This window comes from Physeter macrocephalus, unplaced genomic scaffold (assembly GCF_002837175.3).
Source record: "Physeter macrocephalus isolate SW-GA unplaced genomic scaffold, ASM283717v5 random_1447, whole genome shotgun sequence".
Lineage (NCBI taxonomy): Eukaryota > Metazoa > Chordata > Mammalia > Artiodactyla > Physeteridae > Physeter > Physeter macrocephalus.
The window spans coordinates 1-19,158 of NW_021146329.1; the positions used below are offsets into that span (position 1 = coordinate 1).

General features: G+C 64.0%; 2 protein-coding genes and 1 long non-coding RNA gene across 3 annotated transcripts; 2 read left to right on the forward strand and 1 right to left on the reverse strand.

Annotated features, from left to right (window-relative positions):
• Positions 1-573: 573 nt before the first annotated feature.
• On the forward strand, positions 574-4,137 carry ENTPD8 (ectonucleoside triphosphate diphosphohydrolase 8). The gene is made up of 9 exons (XM_007103641.4): positions 574-856; positions 940-1,057; positions 1,648-1,798; positions 1,925-2,084; positions 2,173-2,403; positions 2,479-2,742; positions 2,929-3,039; positions 3,248-3,382; positions 3,457-4,137. Exons 1-9 carry the CDS (start codon positions 731-733, stop codon positions 3,643-3,645), a joined length of 1,485 nt encoding a protein of 494 aa, XP_007103703.2. The 5' UTR covers positions 574-730; the 3' UTR covers positions 3,646-4,137.
• On the reverse strand, positions 4,129-14,269 carry NOXA1 (NADPH oxidase activator 1). The gene is given in 15 exon segments (XM_024126533.3): positions 4,129-4,266; positions 4,364-4,478; positions 4,569-4,683; positions 4,824-4,978; positions 5,220-5,278; positions 5,501-5,574; positions 5,576-5,692; positions 6,798-6,930; positions 7,435-7,478; positions 7,675-7,784; positions 8,737-8,844; positions 9,337-9,471; positions 10,568-10,676; positions 11,550-11,632; positions 13,805-14,269. Coding segments are annotated over 15 exon segments (1,623 nt in total). The 5' UTR covers positions 13,982-14,269; the 3' UTR covers positions 4,129-4,177.
• A 77-nt stretch (positions 14,270-14,346) lies between these two features.
• Positions 14,347-18,611, forward strand: LOC114485317 (uncharacterized). Its single transcript, XR_003678792.2, has 3 exons — positions 14,347-14,667; positions 17,296-17,367; positions 17,882-18,611. It is a non-coding gene; the product is annotated as an uncharacterized lncRNA (long non-coding RNA).
• Positions 18,612-19,158: the final 547 nt, after the last annotated feature.

A 19,158-nucleotide genomic window follows, 5' to 3' on the forward strand; every position in this document is an offset into this window, starting at 1 on the left:
CCAGATGAATCTGTTCAGAACCCCTCGGCCTTCAGGTCCTTCAGTAGAGAAGCCGTGCTTCCCGGGACCCCGCTGACCCGCTTGGCAACAATCAGACAGCCGGGCAGTCGGTCACCCGTCCCCACCGGGTGCAGGCCTGACCTCAGGGCTCTTCGAAAACCTTCCTGGGGGAGGCCTGGGGCGAGGGCTGCGGGCAGCAGCCAGGTCAGTGGGAGGGGTGGGGCCCTGGGTCCCCGAGTTCACTGTGGAGCTGGGGCTTCTCATCCCGCGGGGGACGGGAGGGGAGCTGGGGTCCCGGGAGGGTGCGGGCCGCGGGGCTGCCGGCTCACACGGGGGTGGCTCCGCTGGGCCCCGGCGTGGCACTGGAAAGGGGGTCTCCGGGACCTCCTCACTGCTGTGTGTTGCAGCCTAGCCTGTCGCCAGACAGGGCGTCCCGGTGCCGGGTCCCTGCCGGCTGCTGTGACGCTGCGACACCACGCGTAGCCCGGCTCTCCGGCGTGGTCTTTAGTCCTGCCTGTCGACCCAGCCGGGGTGGGCTGCTGTCCGCGCCCCCGGGGAGGACCGAGGGGCTCTCCGGCGTGGTCTTTAGTCCTGCCCGTCGACCCAGCCGGGGTGGGCTGCTGTCCGCGCCCCGGGGAGGACCGAGGGGCTCTCCAGGGCAGCAGCACCTGCAGCCAGCAGAGGCTGGGTGCCCACTGCTGCCCACCCCACAGGTGCCAGTCCCGCCCCCATGGGGCTGACATGGAAGGAACGGGCCTTCACAGCCCTGCTGGGGGCTGCAGCGGTCTCAGGCCTCACCACGCTCATTCTCTTCCTGGTGGAGGCCACCAACGTCCTCCTGCCCGCAGACACCAAGGTGTGCCCCCAGACCCCACCCAGGGGAGGCTGGGCTGGGCCGTGACGGCCCCGATGCCCTCCTGACCCTGGTGTCACTCCCAGTTCGGGATCGTGTTCGACGCTGGGTCCTCCCACACGTCACTCTTTGTGTATCAGTGGCTGGCAAACAAGGAGAATGACACAGGGGTGGTCAGCCAGGCCCTGGCCTGCCAGGCGAAAGGTCAGTGGGCAGTTCCATCAACGGTGGATGGGTGTTGTGGGAGCTGCCAGCCGCTGCCCGGCTGGGGTTTCCAGCTGGATGGAGGTTTGGGAAGTGGCACGGGCTGGAGCTGGGCAGTAGCAAATCAACCTAAAGGAAAGGGGCTCAGAGAGGCTCAGTGAGTTGCCCCAGGGGGCCCAGCGGGCCAGTGGGAGCTGGGCCAGGGCTCTGGATCTGTCCTGCCTGAGCCTGCAGAGATCCCGAAACAAACTCTTCCAGCTCCTGGGGCTCCAGGCGTGGTATCCCTCCAACCTCTCCCTCGGACTTCACGTGGCCTCTCCCGTGTGTCTCAAATCTCCCTCTGCTGTCTCTTGTAAGGATGCCAGTCGTTGGTTTTAGGGCCCACCTGGGGAATCCAGGATGATCGCATCTTAAGATCCCTAACTTAATGACGTCTGCAAAGACCCTTTTTCCAGATACGGGCCCTTTTGCAGGCTCTGAGAGTGAGGATGTGGATGCACCTTTGGGGGCTACTTTTCAACCTCCCACAGGCCCTTTCAGCCCAGCTTCCTTCGGGGCCTGGAGCCTTGTCCTGTGGTGTTGTGTTTCAGGGCCTGGCATCTCTTCCTACGCCTCCGACCCTGCACAGGCTGGCGAGAGCCTGCAGGGCTGCCTGGAGGAGGCGCTGGCACTGATCCCAAAGGCCAAGCATCAGCAAACGCCCATGTTCCTGGGGGCCACGGCTGGCATGAGGCTGCTCAGGTGCGGGGGCTGGCGTGGGCCCGCACACGTCCCTGGGGTGCAGTGTGAGAGCTGTGGTCCCTGCTCAGGTGGCATGGAGGAGGGGTGGCTCCTGCCAGCTCCAGCGTCCTTGTCCTCTCCGTGCAGCCAGAAGAACAGCTCTCAGGCGGAGGACGTCTTCGCAGCAGTCAGCCGGGTCCTGAGCCAGTCTCCTGCGGACTTCTGGGGCGCTGAGCTCCTGGCTGGGCAGGACGAAGGGGCCTTAGGTTGGGTCACCATCAACTACGTCCTGGGCCTGCTGGTGAAGGTGCCACAGACGGCCCCAGGGTGGGAGGGGCGCTCGGGGGGGTCATCGTGGCCGGCCCCAGGGCTCAGCGCCCCCTGTCTGTGGCCAGTACTCCTTCTCCGGAGAATGGATCCGGCCTCTGGAGGGGACGTTGGTGGGCGCCCTGGACATGGGTGGGGCCTCCACCCAGATCACCTTTGTGCCTGGAGGCCCCATCCTGGACACCACCACCCAGGTCACCTTCTGCCTCTACGGCACAGAGCACAGCGTCTACACCCACAGCTACCTCTGCTTCGGGCGCGACCAGATGCTGAACCGGCTCCTGGCCGGGCTGGTGCAGGTGGGCTGCTCTGCGGGAGGAGGGCGGGGCGCCCTGCCAGGCGGGTGCTCAGAGGTGCCCCCACCCTCCCCGCAGAGCAGCCCGGGCCTCCTGGTGCGTCACCCCTGCTACCACAGCGGCTACCGGGGCACGCTGGCCCTGGCCCCCCTGTACGGGTCGCCCTGCGTCCAGGCCGCGGCCCCCCGAGACCTCGGCCGGAACCTCACTGTGGAGGGGACGGGGAACCCCGGGGCCTGTGTCGCCGCCATCCGGGGTCTCTTCAACTTCTCCAGCTGCGAGGGCCGAGGAGACTGCGCCTTCGACAGGGTCTACCAGCCCCCCGTGCGGGGCCAGTTCTACGTAAGCCCCTGCGGCCTGCCCTCGGGGCCCAGCTTCCCCTCGGGGCCCCAGGGCCCGACCCCAGGGGGCCCTTGGGGAGCCTGGGACCCCAGGTGGGGTGGGAAGGGGCAGGGTGGGGCGGAACCCGGCTCATCCTGGGCCCCCCTGCCTTGTGCCCTGCCCGGGCACTTCACCCCCCTCCCCCAGGCCTTCTCCAACTTCTACCACACCTTCCACTTCCTGAACCTCACCTCCAGGCCGCCGCTGGCCACGGCCAATGCCACCGTCTGGGAGTTCTGCCAGAGGCCCTGGAAGCTGGTGGGTGCATGCAGGCCGCCCGCCCCCCACCTGGGCGCCAGCTCCCTGGGCTGCAGGCTCCGCCGAGAAGGGACCCCGTCCCAGGCAGTGGGGCCGGGGGGCTGGGGGGCTCCAGGCAGGAGACTCAGGGTCACATCTCCGAGGGGGCCCAGCCTTGGGGGCCCAGGAGGTGAGGCCTCATGGGGCTCCTGGCCTCCCGGGCCCCCAGGTGGAGGCGAGCTCGCCCGGGCAGGACCACCGGCTGCGCGACTACTGTGCCTCAGGCCTGTACATCCTGACGCTCCTGCTTGAGGGCTACGGGTTCAGCCAGGAGACCTGGGGCGGCATCGAGTTCCGCAAGCAGGTGACGGCTCAGGGCGAGGGGGGGTTGGGGCTTCGGGCTGCCGCCCGCAGCCTGACCGGCCGTGTGGCCCGCAGGCCGGTGGCACCGACATCGGCTGGACGCTGGGCTACATGCTGAACCTGACCAGCTTGATCCCAGCCGAGGCGCCCGCCCAGTGGCGGGCACAGAGCTATGGCGTCTGGGTGGCCGGAGTCGTCTTTTTGGTGCTGACCCTCGTGGCCATTCTCGGGGCCACTGCGGTGCAGCTCTGGCTCCGGGACTAGGCCGGCTGCCACCTGGTGCTGGAAGGCAGAGGCCTGAGCTGGCCGGAGCCTTCCTGAGCCCCGACCCCCAAGGCTTGCCCTGTGGGCTCTGGCCCCATGGCCACATGGCCCCCTTTTGCCCTTGGGGTCATTCTGGCCACGGAGGCTGTGCCGTGGCCCCAACCATGGCCTTCAGGTCCCAGAGCCCCAGTGTGTTTCCCATGTTGCATGAGGGCTGGGCCATCGCGACCCCTGCAGCCCTCAGGGCTGTGTGACTGCAGACCTACGGGTTCAGGGCCAGGCCGAGCCTGGGAGTGGGGGTGACTGCTGGAGGTAGAGGGGGCCCGGCCCTTTGGGAGGGGCCGGCAGCGGGCCCTGGCCTCTCCAGGAGCTGGCAGAGCCAGTGTCCAGGCTCTGCGGGCTTTTCCCAGAGCAGCCACCCCACACCCTCGGAAGCCTCAGTGGCCAAGCCCAGAAGACGGACCACACCTTGGCGGGGGCAGATCGCCTTTATTAAACCCTCCTTGCCACGGACTTCTTAGCGCCAAGCTCCTCATGTGCGTCGGACGGCCGGGACCACGAAGCACTTGGGGAAAATACCGATGCGGCCGTCGCAGTGGCCCTCCAGCCACGCCTGGTCCACTGCAGGGGGCGTCAGGGCATCACCACGTCTGCTCGCAGACACCACGTCTGCCCCGGGGCCCCAGCAGGGCGATGGGGGGGGCAGTGCCAGCTCTACCTTCGCACAGGACGTCCACGGTGTCTCCTGGCTGCAGGGCCAGGTCCTCGGGCCCCTGGGCGGAGTAGCCGTGCCGGGCCACCACCTGGTAGAGGACAGGCCGGCCGCCCACTCCCTGCGGCAGCGGGGAGGGCTGTAGGGTAAGCTCAGCACGGGGAGAAGGGCTGGACATCCGCGCCCCGGGCCGCCCCCCGCCCGGGCTCACCTGGCACCGTAGCCGCAGCTCCCCAGGGCCGGCAGCCGCGCCCCGCCAGGCCCTCTGCAGTGCCTCCTCCCCGGTGAGGGGCACCCAGCCCCCGCGGTCACTAGGGTCTTGGTAACTGCAAAGAGATGCCTCAGAGTGTGCGGCGCGGGCAGGGGCTTTAGGGAGGGTGCTGACCTCTGACCTCAGAAGCCTCTCCCAGGGCCGGGACTAATAGGTGCCCAGCTTGGAGGCCTCCCACCCGGCTTTCCAGCTCACCTGAGCTGCCCACTCTGGGCCTGGGGAGGGAGGGCCTGGCTCATCAGGGCCCGCAGGCTGGACAGGTCAGCTCCTCTTGGGGCCCTCAGGGCCAGGGTGAAGGTGCACTGCACTGTGAAGGTCACCAAGGACTCGGGGCCCCCTGCAGCCACGCCCTGGGTCCAGGCAGAAAGGTGGTTGGTCTCCAAGGCCCCAGATCTGTATGCCCAGGACTGCCAGGGTGGGCTTCAGGCCAGGGGGCCGGGCAGGGACTGAGAGGGTGGGAGGGGGCTGGGGCTCTGGACTTGTGAGGCTTCTTTAGCTGGGGTCCCTAGAGGCATTCGGAGGATGGGGTCTGGCCTTGGAGTCCCACATCCCTGCGGGGTGGAGGGTGACATGAGAGACAGTGCCTCTTACCCCAGCGCCTGCAGGATCCTCAGAGGAGCCAGGGCCCGGCCCCCCAGCCACCAGCAGCCCTGCGGGACGGGGAGGAGTCAGGGACTCAGGTGGCTACCGACCCCCAAAGTAGAACATGTTGGAGTAGAGGAGATGCTGGCACCACGTGCCCACCGGGAGCCCCAAGGCCACCAGCTTCCTCCCTGGAGGACAAAGAGGCTGCTCCCAGCCCCGCCCAGATACCTGCCTGGGGCTCCCTCCACAAAGTACCCTCCCACCACCAGCTGCTCAGGGTGCCTCACCTGGAGGAACCCGCTGGCCAACTTGCTCCACGTGGGGCCTCTGCAAGGAAAGCCACAGGCTGGGGCTCTGCCGGGCCGGGGTGGGGCCCTGAGGGTGGAGGTAGCTTTCCCTGGGCCTGGAGCTCGTCTGGGGTGGCGCCCAGACACTGTCCAAGCAGAGCCAGTGGTGAGGAGCATGGCCTGCAAGACAGCCTGGCCAGGCAGGAAGCCACAAATCTAACGGCGTTGGAGGTGAATTCGGGGCATGAACCAGGTCTCTATAGGCCTGGAGACTAGACAGGCCACCTTGCGCTGTAGGCACCAACCCGCCTTCCCTTGGCCCACCAGGAGGTGGCAGCTCCAGCTGGGGCTCCCGGTGACCCCGGGCGCTGGGGACTGAAGCCAGGGACCCGCTGGACTTCACCCTGTGTTGGGACCCTAAGCAGTGGGTGTGCTGAGGGGCAGGAGAAACCCCAGAGGGCCCCAGTCCTGGCCATACCGACCAGCTGACTCAGGTCCGGATTTCAGGTGGGATCTGACAGTTGGACTAAGTTTGTAAAGGGAGTGCTTAGATTTTTATCAGATTTGTCAGCTGTTTAAAGCAATTAGCAAGCTGCTGCCCATTGGCAGGAGGGTCAAGTGCTCGAACACCCAGCCTGTGAACTTAGGGCCTCAGGGTTTCATCAAGCACAGCTGTGATGGATGGCTTTCAAGGGCGCCGATCTGTCCACCGAGTTAGCTGGACATCAGTGAAAGAGGAGGTGAAGTAACCGTCTCGTTTTAAACTGAGCCCTTTGATAAACTGAATGTGAAATTTAACCACCTTCTCTGTGCTGGGCGGCCTCCCGGCTCCTGGTGCTGGCTGCACACCCCTCCCGGCACACCTGCCCAGCACACCTGCCCAGGAGAATCCTGTGCCCCTCCCTTCCTCGGCCTCACCCAGTGCCCATGGCATCTCGGGGAGTCCCGTGTCCAAGAAGGAAGGCCGGGGGCCCCAGCTGAGGGGTGGGAGCCTCATGGCTACGACGCGCGGGCTGCAGGCCCCTCCCGGGCCCAGGGCGGGCAGCGGGCTCCTGTCTGTGCACACGTGAGCAGCGGTGTGTCCCTAACCCAGGGCATCCGGTCACTGTGGCTGGCTCCCGCCACGTCCCTGGCCTGCCTGAGGAAGCCAAATCTCCATCCCCCAGCAAGTGGTGAGGCCACCTGCCCTGCCCTGAGAGCCTTGCAGGGCCCAGCTGTGGCTGCTCCCAAAGCTCCGCCTGGGGTGGGGGTCCTCCAAACACGGTGGCCCCTGCCTGCCCTGCCCGGGCTCACCCACCCGCTCATCATTGGTGACCAGTGTGCCATGGTCAGCCCGCCCAGCCTGGCCAGAGCTGACCTCCTTCTCCGCATCAAGGGGGGTCCTGGGGCCACAGCGGGTACCAGGTCCAGAGGGGCCTGTGTCACGGGCCCTGGAGGGAAGGGGGGGGGGTCCTCGTTCTCAGGTCTCACCCAGCCAGCACGGAGGTCGAGATCCTCCGTGAAAGGTGGGCCTAGGAGAGCCCTGAGCTGGAAACAAGGAGCACCCCAGTCGGACCACCGCCTGTGAGGCCGCATCTGGCGGGGCCGGCAGGGCTGCTCCCGTCGGCCTGCAGCCCAGCCTGCACCCCACCCCGGCGCCTCTGGTGCCACCCCCAGGCCTGAGCAAAGCTTCAGTGAGGGGCGGGCAGGCTCTTTCCCCAGGAGCAGGACAGGCTCAGGACTAATGGGGGCATGGGGGGGGCTGAGCAAGGCGGGACCCCCTCCCTGCACCGGGGCTCCAGCCAGTCCAGAAAGGGGACACAGCCAGCCTGGCCCCTGGCCCGGAGTGGCCACACTGGGTCTGCAAAGGGGCTCTAGCCTCGGGCCGGAAGGCAGGCCTCGCAGGGCCTCTGCCGACAGGGGAAGAAGAGTGGGGGGCCACGGCCCCTTCCTACCGTTCGGCAGCCGCAGGCCTGGCTTCAGCTCGCACGCAGAGAGCCTGTGGGCACACAGTGACCCCCTCCTCAGGATGCAGACCCCACGGAGCATCGGGGGCTGGGGGGAAAGGCTGCACAGTTTTCACTGGCTCTCTCCCAGGATGGGACGCCCCACCACGTTTAGATCAGAAGGACGTTGAGAAGCCCATGGGGAGGGTTTAAGGCATCCTTAAGAGTAATGGGTGTGGAAGGCCCCACCTGCAAAACGTCAGAGGAGAAGTCAGGTGGCTGGAAGGCTGCCCACCCACCTGTGGCTGCTGAGGTCGGGCGTCCTCGTGCGGGCCGTCAGGGATGGCGGAGGCCACCACCTGGGGAGGGACAGTAAGGGGCCGGCCGAGTCAGGGGTGCCCAGCCCTCACTGCCCATTCTGAACCCTGAAGTCTCCCATCTGCCCGGGGGGGCTGCCCAAGACTGGCCCAAAGACGTTGGACTGCCGTGGTGGGGGCAAGGAGGTGGGAGAAATATGTTTGAAGAAGGAAAACATCTGTGCTGATCATTTTAACTTATTTTTCGTACAACTTTTAAAATATTCTTCTTTCTTAGAAGTAGTCATCTCCTGTGATGACAGGACTCCAAGTTGATGGATTAATGCAGCTCAGAGCCTCCTCCTCCACGCAGCCCTCCAGCAAAGACACACAGCACCTAGCCCTCGGGTGACCGGGGGGGTGTCAGGCCTGGCTGCGGGCCACCAGCTGGAAACCAGAGTGAACCTTCCTTTGTGCACAGGGAGTCCTCATTTCCCTGATTAGCACCCCACCTTTGGGGTGAGCTGCTCCCCTTATCCTGTGATTTTGCTGGTGCTGCTCTGCCTGGACCCAGGGTGGGCAGAGGTGGCCCCGGCCAGCCTGCCTTGGTCCTCCCCAGGGTCTTGCTCTCTGAGGCAGAGATGCAGGGAGGACACAGAAACACAAAACCCAGGAGATGCTGAGGCCAGAAGCGCGAGTCGAGGGCAGAGGTAGGCAGGGCCGGCACCACCTTGGGGATCCTTAGCAGCTTCTGGTGGGCTCCACCGCCAGGTTCCAAGACCCAGATCTGTGAGCCCTATTTGGAGACACTGCTGCCCAGCCCGGGAGCCTTGTGTCCTCTGTCCACCCACCAAGGCCTTGATGACCCCGGGTGTCCCTGTGAACTCAGCCTGGAAGCTCGGGACACGGTGTGAGCTCAGCAGGGGCCTGGCTGCCCGCTGCTCTGCGGCCTGCTGGGTGCTGCTGGCCCCCGAGCCCCTGGGGCCTGAGAAGCGAGAAGCTGCCCCTCCCTTACCTTGGCCTTGCCCAGGAAATCCATGGGCTCCAGGTGCTCCAGGTGCCGCCTGTGTGGCCGGAAGACCTCACCCCTGGGGACCTGCCGAGGCTGCAGGGGGGCCTGTTTCTGGAGGGGGGTCCGGACAACGCACACCTGAGCACTGGGCCAGGCCTGAGGCTGCAGGAGCCTCAAAGCAGAAGGGGCAGCTTGGCCCCGTCACCTACTTCCCATAGCCCATAGGAAGCCCAGCCCACACCTGGGCACACAGGCCGCCTCCCTCCAGAAATTTCTTCAGCTCACATAGTCAGTCTTGGGGGCGGGACAGATGTGAGCCCCAAACTGCAGGCTATGGGCCTGGCAAGCCACCTGAGTCAGCTTAGGAGTCTGGCTCTGCTCACCTGCCCTCACCTGCCCCCTCACCTCCCCTCACCTGCCCCTCCCCTCCTCACCTCCCCTCACTTCCCCTCACCTGCTCCTCACCTCCCCTCACCTGCCCCTCACCTCCCCTCACCTGCCCCTCACCTGCCCCTCACCTCCCCTCACCTGCCCCTCACCTCCCCTCACCTGCTCCTCACCTGCTCCTCACCTCCCCTCACCTGCCCCTCACCTACCCCTTACCTGCACTTGGCCTAGGGCGATGTCCAGGTCTTCGCGGGCCCCTTCCGGCCCCTTGGAGATGGCTTCCTCTAGGGTGCGGGTGGCCTCCGCCCAGAGCCCCAACTGGCTCTGCACTGCAGCCACGCTGAAGAGCACCTGAGAGTGAGGCGGGGGTGACGGCAGGCCCAGGACGCCCCCCCAGCCCCACCCCCACCAGCTCTGCCCCCAGCCCCACCGCCTGGACCCACACATGGCCCTGCCCCTGGTCCAGCCACTGAGCTTCCCAGACACAGCTGCCCAGGGCTCTTCCGGGTGCCCAGCAGACGTGGAGCCCGCGTGGCTCTGCCCCTGGGCCAGCTCTGCCCGGCAGGCCTCATTCTCCAGACCCCCAGCCGGAGCGGATCAGCCCTCCCTGCTTCTCTGCTCTGAATGTCAGGCGGACCTCCCACCTCTGGAAGCAACCTCTCGGCCTTTGCAGCCCCGTCCTGCATTTGGCCTGACCCCCTCCTCCCCGTGCTGCCCTGCTTACTGAACCCCCAGAGTCTGGGGTGCTGTCTGAGGAAGGCCTCTCTCCGTCCCGCCCCTCCCCCGTGTGGAAGGACGTTCTGGGCTGGATGTGCTGGGAAACAGCAGCGAAGTTGCCAGTGCTCCCGGGAGCCGAGGGTGGAGAGTGGGGAGTGCTCACCCACGGCAGCCTCTGTCCCCGCAGTCTGCAGGGACACCGCACTCCCACAGCTGCTGTCACGTGGCCCGACTCCCACAGCCGGCCTTGCACACAGTGCCCTGGGCCGGGGCCACCCCGGCGGGACTTCCCCCGCGGCTGGCTTACTGGGACACGGGTGGCTCCCAGGGGCTCCGAGGCAGCACGCTTCCGGGAGCGCTAGGAGGTGCCCCTCCTAAGCCCCTCCATCAGTGCCCACCCCGCCCCAGGAGGCCAGGAACGGCGCCAAGCAAGAACCCCAGGGCGGGGATGCCAGGGGCCCACAGCCAGGCCTGCTTCGGCCCAGCGCCCCCCCCCGCCTGTCACCTCTCGCTGACCTCTGACCCTCCCCTGCGCCCCCCGGTGGGATTTGGGGGCCCCTCGGGCCAGAGGGAGCACCTGAGTCAACACGGACCCAGCTGTGACAGTGACAAGACAGCGGGACCCAGAGGATGGGCTCTTCAGGGCGAGCGGCCTAGAAGGACCACCTGGGCCGCCTGCCCGCAGACAGCACCCCCAGCGCCCAGCCGCGTCCCCTCCCCGCACGCCCACCTCCCAGGCCCACAGCTTGAACCGCAGGCCCAGCTGGGTGTAGTCGATGGCGGCGTTGTCCCTCAGCTGTGCCAGGGTCCGCTGGAAGTCGGACAGGGCCTCCTGGAACCTGTGGGCAGCAGGGGAGCCTGGCATGGAGGCCCTCAGCGGCCAGAGGGCAAGGGGCGGAGCTTCGCCCAGTGCCACGCTGCCCCAGCTCCTGCTGCAGTGGTGGAGGCCGTGGTGGTCACCCAGGTCACCCAGGTCTCAACACAGGGGGTCCACACCCAGACGGGTTGAGCAGCACGTGGGGCTCCAGCTCTGTCCTCTGGGCACCTCGCTCCCCTGCCCGTACCCCAGACCCTCTCCCAAACCTCGGTGTGCAGAGTGCCCTGGGCGTGTCCTGCCTGCTTCTCGGGCCCCGCCCCATGGGCCTCCCCAAGCAGAGCCCCGCTGGAAGCTCCCCAGCCCCCACCAGAATCCCCATCGCCCCCAGGAAGGCTCCTGGGTTGATGAGAAGAGGAGGTTGCCCCCACAGCCCACCTGCCCCCAGTGGGACCTTCTGTGGGGGCCAGGCCTGTCCTGCAGCCCGGATCCCTTCTCTGGGAAGGGCCCGGAGCCGAGGGCCGGGTGGCTAGGGAGGACCCCCATCACCTCCATGTCCTGGGACGCACCACTCCTCCAGCCCTGCCCTCAGTTTCCACGTGGGCAGAACGGGTATAATCGCGCTGTCCCGGCTACAGCAGGGATGTAGGAACAAAGGAGGGGAAGCCAGCACAAGCACTCTGTGATCCCCCGAATCCCGTAAAGAGCCAAGGGTCAAGGTGCGGCCCTACCCTGCTTCCGCTGCCACACGACCACAGCATCCTGTTCCTGGGCTCCCCTGGGGCCGCCCAGGAGGGGTGGGTAAGAGGAGGTGACCCGTGGGCAGAGAGGAACAAAGGAAAGGGCTCTGCAGAGCCAAAGGGCCATCAGAGAAAGAACAGGGCACTTCTGTGCTCACCTCTCCAGCTGGAAGTTGGCCACTCCTCGCTGGAAGAAGCCAACAGCCATGCAGGCATCCTTGGTCACTGCCTGGTCAAATGCCTGGGGACAAAAATGCCCATGGAACACCCAGGTCTGCAACCCCATCACTCCTGTGTCACAGATGCGGTCCAGGCGGACGCCCAGCAATGGGTCAAGGAATCCTGTTGGCCCCCATCATGGCCACCTGCAGGAGAAGGTCTCCCACGCCCACCCGGGGGGCCTCTGAGTCTGAGGCTGGGTTCATGCGTCACGGCCACAACCAAAAGCCGCCTGGGCTCCCGAGGTGCCCTGCGACGCGCTCAGGGGCAGTTCGGTGGCAGCACAAACCAACTTGTTTACCATGAGGACAAGGAAACACTCCATCACGTTAATAATAGTTACCTTCGGGGGAGGGAGCTATGCAAGGTTTTTGTCTCTTTTAAATCCTAGTTTTGGTAGTTCGTACAAATTGACGCACTTCTCATCTATTAGAATCAGAGCAACAACACAGAAGTCTTAATATGTGTGTAAAACACAGCTCTTCCTGAAACTAGACTCAGAAATGACATCATCTGTTCCTAAGGAGGACAGCAGCCACCAGTTAAACACAAGCAAGAGGAGGGCATACAGCAGCTATCAGTTTAAATACAGGCAACTGGATCGGTGTCATGGCCAAGTGGGGGGCTTGTTGAACTGAGTTTGACCCGAGGTGGAGGGTCCACACACAGTACTGATGGGGCCACTCAGCACTAGGGAAACCCGTTTGCTGTCCTGCCACACAGAGCAGCCAAATGGAAGCTTCCGTAGGGCTCCTGCCAACAGATTGCGTCCCAGCTACACCTTCTCACCCTGTCCAGGTCCTCAGAGACAACCAGTTTTATCAACTATAGCCGTTCCATCTGCTTTAAAAAAAATTTCCAACAAACATGCCTCTGCTACTCCGTCTCCGGTTAGGGTGGAGGAGAATTTAACACTCACACCCCTCTGCACAGAACTTTTGTCCCCTCTCTGGTTAAATCACGCTTTAGAGGAAGCGGTGACTGGATTGGCCTCACACTGCTGATTCCATGGTGTCCAGTGATCGCACCCCCCTTGTTGGATAACATTCTAACACTGACATTGCTGCTGAGATAACTGTAGATTCATACACAGATGTGAAGAATGAGAGGGTAGGTCCCTTTAACACGTTTTCGGTAGCTGTCGCTGATGGCCTGAACAACGCGGGAACCTGGCTCTTTCTGAGAGGGATTCGGGGTGCTGCTGGCTTTTTGTTGTCACCCGTGGAACGTGCACCACTGTAATAAACCTGGGGGCTTGAAGGGCAGAGCGTGGCCTTGCCGGCCCTTCGACGGAGGCACGTGTGTGTGTGCGCCCATGTGTACCCCCAGCTCTTGGTTCTGCTTTGGGGAGTGGGTGGGAGACAGGTGAGCACTCAGATCTGGGGTTTGGGCAGCAACCAGAGACCTTATCTCCTGGCCATCACCGCAGGTGTCTGCAGAAGGTCCAGCCCAAACCCTACACCCTGGGTGCCCCTTCCCAGCCCCGTCCAGCTTTGAGCCTGTTTGCGGGTATGTTAGCACCTCGACCAAGAGCACCTGAGCCAGCGTTCATCCAGGCCGTTCCCCAAAACTGCAGAGCCTGGCACATGGTCACCACACAGTGGAGGCAGTGCCAGAGCTCTGCACCCGCATCCAGGCCCTGACTCAGCTCCGCTGGGGTCCCCTGCCCACACAGGCCTCCCCTGCTTAGGTGTTCACTGAGGCGGACCTGGGGAGACATCCTCAGGTGGCCATCAGGGAGGAAGGGCAGGGGTCCTGGGCTCACCCCTGCAGCTGCGACTTTATCCCACCCCTCATCGACCCCCCCCCCAGGGCCAGAGAGCAGCGTCCCCCAGAGGTGGGGTCTCTGCGACCAACCCTGGGGGCGCAGGCTGTCGGGCCCCTGGCTCACCCGCAGCGCGGCCTCCGGGTCCCCGGCTAGCAGGTGCACGCAGCCCACGTTGAAGCTCATCCTGGCGGGCGGCTCCGGGACGCTCGAGAAGAGGCGCAGGGCGCAGTCCCAGTCCCCACGCGCCACGGCCTGCGCGCCCCGGTGCCAGTCGCGCACCAGGTCCCCGAGCGACCCACCCCTGCAGCTGCGACTTTATCCCACCCCTCATCGACCCCCCCCCCCAGGGCCAGAGAGCAGCGTCCCCCAGAGGTGGGGTCTCTGCGACCAACCCTGGGGGCGCAGGCTGTCGGGCCCCTGGCTCACCCGCAGCGCGGCCTCCGGGTCCCCGGCTAGCAGGTGCACGCAGCCCACGTTGAAGCTCATCCTGGCGGGCGGCTCCGGGACGCTCGAGAAGAGGCGCAGGGCGCAGTCCCAGTCCCCACGCGCCACGGCCTGCGCGCCCCGGTGCCAGTCGCGCACCAGGTCCCCGAGCGAGGGCATGACGACGTGAACACCAGCCCGGCCCCACGGCGGAAGTCGGAGATTCCTGGCCGGAGCGCGGCGGGCGCGGCGGGCGCGTCCGGCGGCGTTGGAGGTCCCGTCACGGGTCCGGTGGGATGGCTGGGGGCCGAGGACCGCGGAGCAGGGGCCCCGGGATCCGGAGACCGGCGTGGGGCTGCGGGGGCCCTCCGAGGAGGACGGGAGTGTCGGGGACCGACACCGGCGCCAGGTACTCGGTGAGGGGCGGGGCGGACCGGGCCGGGGAGCGCCAGGTGCGCCAGGCCTCCTGCGGCCCACGGCGCCCCCTGGCGGCAGAGCGGCCCCACCCCCGTCAGCCCCGCCCCCGGACTGACCACGCCCCCAAACAGCGGCCTGGAGGCTCTCCCAAGCCGGCCCCGCCCCACCAGCCTGACCAAGACCCTAGCCTGCCTCCCGGCTCCTCCCCGGACCCAGCTCGCCCCTGCGGACTAAACACGCCCCCAAACAGAGGCCCGGCTCCTCCCCCCGAGTCAACCCCGCCCCTCTGCACTTCCTCCTGGAGGTCCTCCAGCTCTCGTTTCCCGGCCCGCCGCCCACAGCTCGCCAGGCCTCGTAGGCCTCGGTGCGCTGGGGAAAGCCGTCCGGGCCCGCTGCTGACGCCGTGGCCGCGGCCGGGCCAAGGTTCCGGGCGGACCCCGCCGACTCAGGTAAGCGACCCCGGGGCGCGGGCCGAGCGTGCGAGGGGCGGGGGCTGTGGAGCACGTCCTGGGCCGGGCACTGGCCACAATTGGTGCCCCTGGGGCCTCCCGCGCCCGCGGCCAGTGCCGGACATGGGCACAGCTGGGAGGGCTCCGGGGGTGGGTCACCCTGGCTGGGCACAGCCAGTCTAGAACCCCGGGTCGGAGCCGGAGGGGAGGCCCGAGGCTCACGTGAGGAAGCAAGTCGTGGTCCTCCCCAGCGACCCTCTGGGGACGTCCGTCAGGGCGTCCTTCCACCCAGGGAGAGCCTCCGTCCTTCCCTCAGCCGGCAGGACTGGTCCAGCCCCCACCTCCCGTGGCTGGCGCTGCCCCTGTGTGGGCAGGTGGGCCCCACGTGGTGCGGCCCGGGAGACCCTGGACGCCAAGCGCAGAGCCCCTGTGTACCCCGCTCCCCCCCAAGTCTCTGGTTGACCTTAAAGATAAAACAGCCAGTTATTTTATCAGCAAAATAGGTTTATTCAGGAACAGCAGAGAATTGCAACTCAGGACAAGAGGGCTACAGCGAAAACTATAGGCAAGACCAGCTAATAAAGGAGTGGAATGTTACTTGATAGAGAAAAAGGAGGAAGTTGGGAGGGGCCGCTTGCAAGGAGAGCCCATTGGAGGAAACGGGGTTCAGGGTGGCGACGCTTCCCATTGGCTGAGCTGCTGCCGGTGGGGAGAAAACCTGCCTTTTTCTCTGGGTCGATGTGAGGTACGTCTCTGCCTGTTTGGGGTCTGCAGACTCGGGGAGTGGTGGTGTGTGAGAGCTCCCCTTCCAGCCTTCCCGACTCCATTTTAATGAGGTTCCCTTCATTCAGTTTCACACCGTGAACACCAGAAGGTCCCCCTTCCTCCTTCACAGAGAAAGTAGAAGCTTCTAGAGACGGTGCACCTGCAGATGGAGCGAGGTGGTGCCTGCCCACAGGGCCCTGGGGCTCCATCCCCAGGAGAGGCCGGGAGCCGCCCCTTAAAGTCAGGGGACCCTTACAGGTTCCTGGACCTCTCCCTTCTCAGCACATGTCCCACGGACACCCCTATTTATGTCTTATTTGCTGCCATGATCTTAGCACCTGTGTTAGGTTTTTTCAGAGAGAGTGATTGTTTTTAAGGAATTAGGTCACGCACTTGTGGGAGCTGGCAAGTCCAGAATTTTCAGCCCGGTGGGAGCGGGCGGTGACAGGCTGGAGACCCAGGGAAGAGTTGACGCTGCTGTTCGAGTCTAGAGGCAGACATCCCTGTTCCTCAGGGGACCTCAGTCTTTTCTCTTAAGGCCTTCAACTGATTGGACAAGGCCCACCCACATCATGGAGAGTCTCTGCTTTACCAGTGTTGTTTTTTCTACTGATTTAAAGGTTAATTTCATCTGAAAAATACTTTCACAGCAACATGTGACTGTATTTGACCAACTATCTGGGCACCATGACCTTGTCGCGTTGACACATAAAATTAACCGTCACAGCACCCAACCCTAGAAACACTCCTGTAGATGGGCTCTGCCCTTTTCCGTACTCAGGAGAGCACCCTCCAGGGTCCAGGGGAGGCTTGTGTCTCGGGAGATGTCAGAGCCCGGAGCCCAGCGGTAACACAGAGACCCAACTGCCTCTGACGCTGGACTCCTCCTTCCTCAGTTGGGCCTGTGACTCTGCTCAGTTATGGCTGAGTCTCCTCCCTGTGTGGCCCTGGGCCAGATCCCTGTGCCTTACCTGTGCAGCCTTCCTTCCCTGAGGACCAGGGATGATAAGGACGACCCAGCAGGGCTGCTGTGAGAAGGGCCTGCCATGATGCTTGAGAAGTGCTCAAAAGGTGTCCCGGGCCGCTGTGCCCCCAGGACCCTGCTTCCTCACCAGTGTGGGCTCTGAGGTTCCCAAACTGCTGGCCTGGAGGTGGGCAGGGCCCGCACCCACACACATGCTTCCTCCTCCCCGAATTCCCGTGCGGACGCTCCCTTCCTCTGACCAGACCTCCCGCCCCCCAGCCTCCCTGCAGCCCTGCCCGGTCCAGCCTCAGGATTCCCGCCTCCCTCGCAGCCCCAGAGGGTCCCTGAGCTCAGCTGCCCCCTCCCACCGGCCCACCTGGGGCTCTCCCTCGCTGCAGCCCTCACCCCCACCCCGTCCGTCCTTGCAGCTCACGCCCTCCATCTGACGAGCCCCGCCCACTGGGGTCTCTGGTCCCCGGTCCCTTTGTCCGGGCTGGAGGAGCCTGGCCTCACCGACTGGTCTCTGTCCCCCTTGACCGTGAGCCTCGGGGGGGGCGGGTCACGCGGGCCCTGTGCGGGCACTTGCTCCTCCCCCGGCCCAGCTCCTTCCTCATCCTCTCCTCGGGCCCCACCTCTGCCCCATCTTGCCTCCCAGCCCGGGACCCCCTGGCTCCGGGAGGAAAAGCGGCAGCTGGAAGGGGGTCCCCGCCTCCCTGGGAACGCGCCCGCTCCCGCGGGGCCCACCTGGGCCTGGCGCTGCCCCCTCCTCATCCCCACATATCTCCCTGGGGTGCTCCCTCTAGGTATCACTTCCCCCTTCGAAGCAGATGTTTGTCTTCGCATCTTGAACAAAACACTCCCCTCCTGCGCCCACACCATTTCTTTGTTCCCTTTTGCAGTGAGACTCCTCGAAAGGGCTGCCAGTCCTCAGCGTCTCTGTTACCTGTGCTGCGTGCTTTTTAGAAACGAAGGTATGATTCACATATCATAAAGTTCATTTTTAGAGTGTACGATTCAGTGTTTTTGTCACATTGACAGAGTTGTGCAGCCATCACCACTAACTCATCCCCCGCTGCAGTCACTCCCTGTCACGCCTCCCCGAGCCCCGGGCAACCGGTGGTCCAGTCTCTGTGGATTCGCCTCTTTCGGACAATTCATATAAGTGGAATCACAGAGCGTGTAGATTTGTGTCTGGCTTCTCCCTCAGCATCATGGTTTTGAGGATCATCCACATTGTAGCGTGTGTCAGTTTTGCATTCCCTTTAAGGCTGAATTACATGCTGTTGTGTGGATGGACTGATTTTGTTGATCCACTGATGGGCATTTGGGTTGCTTCCACTGTCCGGCTCTTGTGAATCACACTTGTGTGCACGTGTCTGTGTGGCCGTGTGTCTTCCATTCTCTTGGGAGCCGGGTCAGGTGGTCACTGTGTGTAGCTTTTTGACTCTTTTCCCATCGTGCTTTTTACTCTTAATTCTGCTCCAGGCGGCCTTCCCACCAGGGTTCCACCGAAGCACTTGTCAGGGTTTCTGGTGGCTTCCCGTGGCTCCTCCGCCCTCGGTGCCTGGCCTCTGGGACACGCCTTCTCCGGGTCTCCTGTGCTCCACCCCCAGCCCGCCGCCTCTTCCACCTCCTCTGGCTCTGTCCTGGGGCCCTGCCTGTGTGCACTCAACCACCCGGGGTCCCGTTGTTTGAATTACTCTCTGGGTGTTCTCTGTGCCCACTACTCTTCACCTTTTCTATTTCCACAATAAAAAGATGAAAAAAGTACCATCCCTGTGCCGCCAGTGTACACGGATTACTATTGCAGCTCTCCTAATAGCCCCAAACTGGAGACAGCGTAGATGCCCTTCAGGCGGTGCTGGTCAAACAGACTGTGCGTCCACACTGAGGGAGCCCACTCAGCAAAAAGGATGGGCGCTGGGCACACACGGCAGCTTGTGTGCATCTCAAGGGAGTGTGCCGAGCGAACACAGACCCCGAAAAGCCAGACTGTGTGGTTCCATCTATGCACCTTGCTTGAAATGACAAATGATGTGACTGGAGATCAGATCACCGTTGTCGGGAGTCACTAACAGATGGGTCACTAACAGATCAACGACTTGGGGCAGCTGTGAAAGGGCAACAGGAGGGCTCCATGGGGCTGGAACGTTCTGGTTTTCGACTGAATCAACACAAGGTCCTGGTTGTGATTTGGGGTATATGTGTATGGGTATATGGGACATCTATTATTATTTCTTACAAGTATGTGTATATCTACAGTTATCTCAAAATAAAATGTTTAATTTTTAAAAATCCTTAAGAAGATTTCAATTACAAGTTTTTCTGCTTTACAGATAGCCTGAAAATTGGAGTGATTAAATGACCTCTAAGATTCTTCCAGCTCTAAAATTCAATACTTTAGAGGTTGTTTAGAAAAACTTCCTTGTATCTGAGCTAAAATCTATTCCCCAGGAGACTTCCCCGGTGGTCCAGTGGTAAAGAATCCGCCTTCCAGGGCTTCCCTGGTGGCGCAGTGGTTGAGAGTCCGCCTGCCGATGCAGGGGACACGGGTTCGTGCCCCATTCCGGGAAGATCCCACATGCCGCGGAGCAGCTGGGCCCATGAGCCATGGCCGCTGAGCCTGCGCGTCCGGAGCCTGTGCTCCGCAACGGGAGAGGCCACAACAGTGAGAGGCCCGCATACCGCAAAAAACAAAAAACAAACAAAAAAAGAATCCGCCTTCCAGTACAGGGGACACGGGTTCAAGCCCTGGTGGGGGA